This window comes from Camelus dromedarius, chromosome 12 (genome assembly GCF_036321535.1).
Source record: "Camelus dromedarius isolate mCamDro1 chromosome 12, mCamDro1.pat, whole genome shotgun sequence".
NCBI classification, from domain to species: domain Eukaryota; kingdom Metazoa; phylum Chordata; class Mammalia; order Artiodactyla; family Camelidae; genus Camelus; species Camelus dromedarius.
The window spans coordinates 35,349,805-35,358,436 of NC_087447.1; the positions used below are offsets into that span (position 1 = coordinate 35,349,805).

The 8,632-nt window shown below is 44.9% G+C and overlaps 1 protein-coding gene across 2 annotated transcripts; it reads left to right on the forward strand.

Annotated features, from left to right (window-relative positions):
* The first annotated feature begins 1,207 nt into the window (after positions 1 to 1,207).
* Positions 1,208 to 5,179, forward strand: LOC105095327 (serum amyloid A-2 protein). 2 transcript variants are annotated; one of them, XM_010987452.3, is made up of 4 exons: positions 1,208 to 1,291; positions 1,961 to 2,055; positions 4,347 to 4,485; positions 4,868 to 5,179. In XM_010987452.3, the coding sequence occupies exons 2-4, from the start codon at positions 1,965 to 1,967 to the stop codon at positions 5,028 to 5,030; spliced, it is 393 nt and encodes a 130-aa protein (XP_010985754.1). In that variant the 5' UTR covers positions 1,208 to 1,291; positions 1,961 to 1,964; the 3' UTR covers positions 5,031 to 5,179. The 2 variants fall into 2 exon arrangements, with proteins under 2 accessions (XP_010985754.1, XP_064348597.1); XM_064492527.1 differs by having other exon boundaries at positions 1,221 to 1,291; positions 1,964 to 2,055.
* Positions 5,180 to 8,632: the final 3,453 nt, after the last annotated feature.

An 8,632-nucleotide genomic window follows, 5' to 3' on the forward strand; every position in this document is an offset into this window, starting at 1 on the left:
TCATGTTGCTGCAAATGCCATCATTTCATTCCTTTTACGGCTGAGTAATATTCCACTGTTTGTATATATATATATATATAGATATATATATACACACACCAATCTTCTATATCCAGTCATCTGTTGATGGACATTTAGGTGGCTTCCCTGTCTTGGCTATTGTAATAGTACTGCTATGGACATTGGGGTGCATGTATCTAGAGTTTTCTCCAGATAGATGCCCAGGAGTGGGATTTCTGGATCCTATGGTTAGTCTATTTTTAGTTTTTTAAGGCACCTCCATACTGTTCTCCTTAGTGGCTGCACCAACAGTGTAGGAGGGTTCCTTTTTCTGCACACCCTCTCCAGCTATTATTGTTTGTAGACTTTCTGATCATGGCCATTTTGAGTGGTGTGAAGTGATATTTCATTGAAGTTTTGATTTGCGTTTCTCTAATAATTAGTGAAATCGAGTATCTTTTCATGTGTCTATTGGCCATCTGTATGTCTTCTTTGGAGAAATGTCAGTTTGGGTCTTCTGTCCATTATGTGATTGGGTTTTGTTTTGTTTTTTTGACACGAAGCTGCATTCCTGCTCATTTTTATGGTTTCATTTCTACACAGCATTGTGGCAAATTTCTGCACTATAGTTCAACTTTCCTGGGTTACAGCATCCTCCAAATATAAGGTGCCATTATGACCTTCAATAGCATCTATTCATGAGTACACTCGAAGGGAGGACTCCCTTTTCCAGGGCTGAGTCCACCCATGTGGGTGCTGGAAGCTCTGTTGTCCTGGATGGTGTCCCCTTCCTTTCCTGCTCCTGTTCGGGGTCCCAGCTTCATCCTGAGTGGTCCCTTGCAATGGACCCCTTCTTTTCCATTTGCCCTGTATTCTCACATTCTTTACTCAACTCTCTTTTTCTAATATTGGTTACCCTTCACAGAAAATGTAAGTACATTATTGTGTGAGGAAACACACCTTTCCCCACGAGCAGTGAGACTGGAAATGAGCAGAAAAACCCCAAATTGCTACATTCCAGAAAGCTGCCGGATTGCACAATCTGGAAGAATCAGACATGTGTGAAGACTAACCCAGCTGTTCAGGATGCTGTGTGCTGGCCAAGAGGGATTTCCCAACTTTCTTTATTTCTTTCTTCTTGATTTTTTTCCCTTTTTTTGCTACATCAAAGCAGCCTTCCTATTTGCTCCACTAGCCAATGTCAGTATATAAAGCACAGCCGCGTCTCCAAGGCAGGCAGCACAGCCAGCTCAGCTTCACCAGGAGCCTCAGCAGGAAGGCACAGCCAAAGGTGAGGTGCTAGAACTTTCCAACACCCTTCCTCTTTGGAGATGCTCTCTCCTCACATTGTTGTGCTGCACCCCAGCTCTCTGCATCCTCCTTGAATCTATCTTTCTCACAATTAGAACTCACCAGATGTGAATATTTTGGGGAGGTGTGGGGTGTTTCATCATCTGCTTCTTCTGTGTGCAGTCCGTGACGGGTAGAGCAGGCATTCTGCAATTATCTGTGCATTGTTCACCTCGTCTCATAGCACAGAGCAGTTCTGTGCTCACAGACCCCTAATGCCTTTTGGAAACTTTCTGTGGTTGGGTTTCAGGGCTGAGAGGGGAGATTGAACTGGAAAGTGGTTTATACTAAAAGCCTGTGGCAATCGCTCATACAGTAAATCACTGGGATTCCAATGACACATGGAAATGAGAACTGGATCCACTGAAATACAATATACCTATTTATTTGTCTACCTATCTGTAAAATATATATATATGTTATATAAATGTATATATATGGAGGGAGAGAAGGGGGAGAGAGAGAAAGAGAGAGGCATAGATAGAAAACTGAGTGGCCCTTATTTTTGGAATGCAAGGGTGTATATCAACATGACAAATAAAAAAAAAAAAAACAAACAAACCCTGAACTTGTCATCTTTGTCTTTGACTGTGTCTGCTTCTCTCTGCAGCAGGATGAAGCTTTCCACAGGCATCATTTTCTGTTTCCTCATCCTGGGAGTCAGCAGCCAGAGATGGGCAAGCTTCCTCAAGGAAGCTGGTCAAGGTAAGGATCGAAGGATGGGCCAGAGGGGAGGCTGCATCAGGCCAGGATTCACCTGAGCAGAGGCCACATCCCCACAGGGCAAGGCCACAAGTGGGGAGAAAAGGAGCTTGGTTTTCATGGTAGCACATCCCCCAGCTTTGCATCTGGTCAGCTTTTCACTCTTCTATGGGATCCCTAAGCCCAAGGTCATGTGAAGTTTAGGCCCAACTCTCAGCAGGAGTGAGGAAAACATCGGGGTTCCAGAGTGCATGTTCCCTAAATCCAAGTGGGGCTCTGCTGCCCCCTGGTGGGCATCGAGGGACAGCTCATTTCAAGTCTCAGGTAGCCATGAAGTGGGTGTGTACAGCGTGTAGGGAGGGTTCACACTCCCCATCCACTTAGTAAATATATCAGAAATAACTGATCTTTTAATAGCTGCAAGATATCATTCTAAGAGCTTTCCATATGTGAATAAACTCATTTTCATCTCTAGGTTTTAACCCTTTAATGTGCAACATAGGTACCATTACCCCTTAAGAGAAACTGAGGCATGGAAGATGGACTGACTCTTGGCAAAGCCCTCAGGCAGAGCAGGATTCCGCCCAGGTTGTCGAGCTCCCAGACCTTGCTGTTATCCTCGGTGCTATACTGACTCCCAGATAAGAGCGCACATGGGAGAGTGAGGGATTTGTGAACACATGTCCTGCTCTTTATCTGAGCAAATAGCAAATAGTAGGGACGTGGTGCCTTTGGAAGGCAACTCCATAGAGCTCCTCTCCCTGCAATAAAAGGTACAATGAATGACCTCGATGATGGTCCTACTGGGGTTGAGACCTGGCCTGAAACCCATAGCAAGAGGCATACACCTCGCTGGCCAGAGTAAAGTGGCAAACATTTGCTTATTTCACAAATTTATTTTGTGGTATTTTTCTGTGATAGTTTCTAAATTAATTATTTTAATAGCTGGCTGTTAATTCTATCTACATTTTCACAGACCCAGCTAAAAATATATTTTCATCTTTTGGGTCAGTGTTTTTCAACGGGTTGTTCTAGGACGACTTGCATGAGAATCACTTGGGGCCCAGGGTGCTCTGAGGAACTCAGGTGCCTGGGTCCACACTCCTTCCACTGAATCACAATCCTGGGGGCGGAGACTGAAAATCTGGCCTTCATCAGGCACCTCAGTTGACTTTCGTGAACACTAAAGTGTGCACAGGAGCTCTGGTTTTGCTACCCTTAGGTGACAAGATATGCAAGGCATTTTGCAAATACATACTAAGGAAGTCTTGACCCCAAGTATGTATTTAAATCAGTAACTCAGTGGAAATAAGTAGAGCAGAAATGTCATAACTCTCAACAAACTATCTTTCCAAATGCCAGAAATAATAAATATGCAGAATGAAGGTAAGTTATCTCTATATACACCATGGTTATAACGCTACACTAAAATTCTCTCTTTTCCCTGATAAGTTATTTTATAACAACTTTGGGATTTAACTCTAGCTGGTCAGATTCCTTTCATTCATAACTCTCAGCTCCTCATCTTAGTTTATTATTTTTCTTCCTTTTGTCCCACTGTTGCTAAGAACCAGAGAAGTAATATTATACTGAGCACCTACAATGTTCTAGAAGTTAAACCTGCATTTCCCCAATTCTGCATAACCACTCTGAGAGAGGCAATACTCCTCCATTTTATTGGAGAGGACACTGAACTTTAGAGCTGGTGGGTCCTTGCCCTTTTTCTGCATCTGATTACCTCATCTCTTTAAAGTTCTCTCAGGGAACTCGCTTTTTTCACCTGTTGATTGAATTCTGAGTTTCCCCAGTGCCAAATAAGTCCTGGATGTTCAGATATACTCGGGACCGAGTTGTCCTCACTTTATCCACAGGGACGAATTTCTCCCATGGACTAGACTGGGAGCATCCGGTCTGCAGCCTCCCTCAGAATTGCCTTTGTTTTCATGCCTGGGTCAGAATTTCCTGCATCTTTGCTGGTAGAGGTTCATTGCACCACCAAACATCCCTTAAAGATCACCCTATCTTTTCTTCACATGATCACAAACAACCAAACACAAAATACTGACAGACTGAGAATAGAATCAAACAGAGTGAAAACTTGCACCAAGGGCGATTCTTGTAACATTAATCCAGAGAAGTGAAAAAGTAAAGGAATATTCTTTTCACGCCGACAAAATATTCTCCAAGGACCTAGTCAAAGGCTGAAATCTGGAATCAGGGGGAGGAAAATGTTTTATTTTTCTGTTTTGCCTGAGACTGATTACATTCATCTCTTCATTTTCTTTTTCTCCCAGGGGCTAAAGACATGTGGAGAGCCTACTCTGACATGAGAGAAGCCAATTACAAAAATTCAGACAAGTACTTCCACGCCCGGGGGAACTATGACGCTGCCCAAAGGGGACCTGGGGGTGCCTGGGCTGCTAAAGTGATCAGGTACCAAGGGGCCCTGGGGCAGGGACAGGTGAGCAGAGCTTGGCTGCCTTGGACAGCCAGAAGGGACCAAGCCCTGGAGAACTGTCCTCCTCTTGTCCACAGTCCCCTCTGTGCCCAGTGTGGGGTCTGAGTGGCTGAAGAGCAGGGCAAGGCTGGTGGCACAGGTGACTCCCAGCCCTCCCCCTATAGTGCTGGTCACCCTGCATGAGGCCAGTCACTGGGGCTGAGCTGTGCTGTGCCCGGGCAGCCTCAGGGTTTTAGCCCCTGTTTCCTTGGCTCCTCAGGGGCATGATTTATTCCTTGGAGAGAGGAGAGATTGGGCAGGTGTGGCTGTTGCTCATCAGCCCTAAATTCCTCTCCTCCCTGCCCTCTTCCCTTCCAGTGATGCCAGAGAGAATATTCAGAGGATCACAGACCGTTTTAAGCATGGAAGCAGTGGCCATGGAGTGGAGGACTCGAAGGCTGACCAGGCTGCCAATGAATGGGGCCGGAGCGGCAAAGACCCCAATCACTTCCGACCCGCCGGCCTGCCTGACAAGTACTGAGCTGCCTCTCCCTCTGCTCAGGAGACGGGGCTCTGAGCCTCATGAAAGCAAGGATAGTGCTGAGCTAGGTTACTGAATTCTGTATCTGTAGTACTTACTAGTTGATAAATAGCACGTAAAAGTGTTTAATAAATGCTTATGAGATCCAATTTGTTCTTGTTGTTTGGAAATAGCATAAAACAGTCTTCCTGGTGTTGCCGAGTCCAAACTCATTCTGCTTGCCATACAATAGGCCAATAAATTGGGAGACAAGGTGTTGGGGCAAGGAAAAGCGACTTTATTCAGAAAGCTGGCAGACTGAGAGGATGGCTGACTAATGTCTTGGAGAACCATCCTGCTCTAGTCAGAATACAGGCTCCTTTTATACAAACAAAACAAAACAAAACAAAACAAACCAAGGGAAGGGGTGTGGTTGATTGTTGCAAACTTCTTGCTGCAGGCATTCTTTGTGCTTGCAGCCGTCCACGTGGGCCAGGTCAGGTGTTCCTGTAAACCTCCAACAAAACAAAGGTTATTCTCTATTACACTGGGGATATGAGCCTATTTAATATCATGGGGATGATCAATAAACATCTTTTTTTTAAAAAAAAAAAGGAGATAAAGCACTAATAAGCAATAGTTATAATTTGGGAAAAACTATATAGTCATCCTTTGGTATTTGTGGGGATTTGTTCCAGGACTCCCACGGATACCAAAATCCACAAATGCTAAGTGCCTCATACAAAATGGGATAGTACAGTCCGCCCTCCGCACCTGCTGAGCAGAGCCTGCAGATGTGGAGAGCGGGCAGCTGTACGTCCATAACACAGAGCATACTACGTGGACCACTGGATGGACCAATTATCAGTCCATAACTCTCTGGTCCATAACATGGAAAAGGTAAGAGACTATCATGAGCAATTTCAGCAATAAAGCTGAAAACTTGGTAAAAACAAACAAATTCTTACAAAAATACAACTTACAAAAACTGACTCAAGAAGAAATGAAAACTTGGATAATACTACAATTATGGAAAAAGATCATATCTCCCCTCACCAAAAAAAAGTAGTCCCAGATGGTTCTATAGACAAATTTAACCCTTCAAATAAGCGAATAATTTTTTTTGTACAAACAATTTTGCAGCGTAGAAGAGAAAATACTCTCTGATCCTTTGCATGAGGGTAGGAAAATTTGGCACCAAGAAAATCAAAGGAAAGTACAAAAAAAGTACCTTGAGTTACTATGGATTCACCCCAGCCGTGACTATCTCCTTGTGGACAAAGTGTAACATGAAGCTATGTCTTATGTAACCGCAGAAGATCCCGGCATCTTGAAGATGTGTGTTCAATCTCACACACCCCACACAGTTTCTTTCTCAAGTTAGACTCTCTCCCTTGGGTCTTCCTGGCCCCAGGGTCTCTGTTTATAACGGACTGTTTCCAGGCCCCTCTGTGTTCAGACCCCCTACTGCCCCATCGGCTGTGTCCTTTCTGCTTCTCTGTTTCCCAGGAATCTGAGTCCCTCAGTGGTCCGTCTCCCTGCTCTGGAGGCCTAGGCTCAGGAGGCTTTCTCCTCTCCCAATCTCTCCTTCCAGATCCAGTCCCTGTCCATGTGCTAGGAAAGGTTATTCAAATTCATATCCCCTCTCTCTTTCCTTATTTGGTGGCTCAGGCCAGTATAGAACACCAGCTCCTCAGGGCACCGCATCCGTCAGCCCCGAAACCTGTATCCTTAACCATGAATGCCTCCATAGCACTTTGCTCATGCCTTCTTGGGAATCCGTATTCATCCTTGTCAGAGTTAGTGGTTTATATGTTGGTCCTCGTGCTGCTTGGTTTTTAAGTTCCTCTAACACGAGTTAGCAGCAGAATGATAATGACAATCACATTTAACATTAAGTATGGACCAGCTATGGCACAAAGTCTTTCTTGTGTTATCCCATTGGATCCTCACACGTTAATTATGTTTATTTTCTAGCTGAGGAAATTTGAGGCACATAGAGTTCAAATAATGTATCAACTCACATTGCTAGTTTGATACTGGAGCCAATGTTCTTATCCATGTGCTTGTATTGTAGTACTTGTAGTGAAGTTTAGAGCTTATAAAACTATTTTGCATAGATTCATTCCCTTGGTCATTCCTTCAGTGAACTTATTGCCCTCAGCTGATTCTCACAACAAATCTGTGAAATAAATCTATATGTGGAATATGTGGAATATGTGAAGGCAGAGGCAAGAAAGAGCTGAGTTAAAAGCAAGCAACAATTTGGAGGAGACTATATAATTGTGTCAAGGAAACTGTAGAAAAAGGCATGTGGTCGTGTCCTTAGAGAATGGCATTAGCATAGGTCCTCCCAGATTTGTCAGTCCCTGGGACCAAGAGAGATCTAGGCTCTTGTTCTCAACAGGGACTGCACTGCACACGCACAAACACGCACACACACACGCACCTCACCCCAACTTTCAAATATCTCTGAAGACATTTTTGGTTACCACAATGATTGGGGGGCATTTAGTGGGTGGGCCAGAGATACACACATATGAAACAGAGTAGGACCTTGTCTGGTCTTCCCAGGGACAGACCCCTCCCCCTTCTCCATGTCCTCCCACCTCTCGTTTGTAGAAAAGCTTTAGCCTTCTAGGCCTTCTCTGAGTTCCAAACAGTAAATTGAATTAGAGAAGTGAGAAAATGCAGAAAGAGAGGAAACCAGTCGAGCAAGACAAAATAATAATAGTTTAGCCATAAAACAAAGTCAAGGATCTTTAGTTCCGCCTCAAGGGTTATAGATAATTTCCTGAGCCATAGCTTTGAGTTATTTTGCAGATACTAAAACCTCTACCTGGTGGAAGAAGTTAACTGCCTGCTGACCACCAGCACATAGACCCCAGACCAGTTGGAACCAGAAGGTTGATCATTGAGGTATCTGAAATATCACCCTGTTACTTCACCATCTCAACCAATCAGAAAACTGTGGGTGAGCTGATTATGTACCCTGTGACTCCCTCCCTCACCCTATCTTTAAAAACTCTTCTCTGAAAGTCATTGGAGAGTTAAGGTGCTGTGAAATATTTGCTGTGGGCTGTGGGGGAGCATTGCGTCTGAGGTTGAGTACCATCAAACTAAATAAAATGGAAGCAGAAACTTAAAATACAGGTAGCGTAATACTGACGTTCTTACCGGTGACGTTTGTCTTTCCCAAGTTTCCAGCCACACCTGGGAGAAGAATGAGCACCTACTGAATCTTTAAGAATGACAACGGTGCCCAGAGAACAGAGGTCAGGTAGCTTCGAGATTCACGTCTGTCCCAGGACACTGTCCTTTTCCCTGCCCGACCCCCAATTCCTCCGTCTCCCGCCCCGTTCCTTCCGATCAGGCTAAGAGCTCCTGAGAGGTGGAATATCTGGTCCAGTAAGAGTGACAAGTAACAATTACGAGTATGATCGCGTCGGGGTCCTGAGAAGAGTAGGGAGGGGTGGAGATAGCGTCATTTGGGAGCCCTAGCCTGATGGGCATATTGGGCGGGCACTCAGGCCGGCAGGGCTCCGGACAGCAGGGGGCGCTGTGGTGGGAGCCGCGCCGGGCTGTCTGGTGCCTGGAGGCCTCTCGCCTCCTCCCGCGCTTCC

What these genes read in the sequence shown, in the direction of transcription:
- LOC105095327 (XM_010987452.3), top strand. Translation starts at nt 1,965, where the DNA reads ATGAAGCTTTCCACAGGCATCATTTTCTGTTTCCTCATCCTGGGAGTC. An exon ending in CCTCAAGGAAGCTGGTCAAG is followed by an intron (nt 2,056 to 4,346) that starts GTAAGGATCGAA and finishes TTTTTCTCCCAG; the next exon opens with GGGCTAAAGACATGTGGAGA. An exon ending in TGGGCTGCTAAAGTGATCAG is followed by an intron (nt 4,486 to 4,867) that starts GTACCAAGGGGC and finishes CTTCCCTTCCAG; the next exon opens with TGATGCCAGAGAGAATATTC.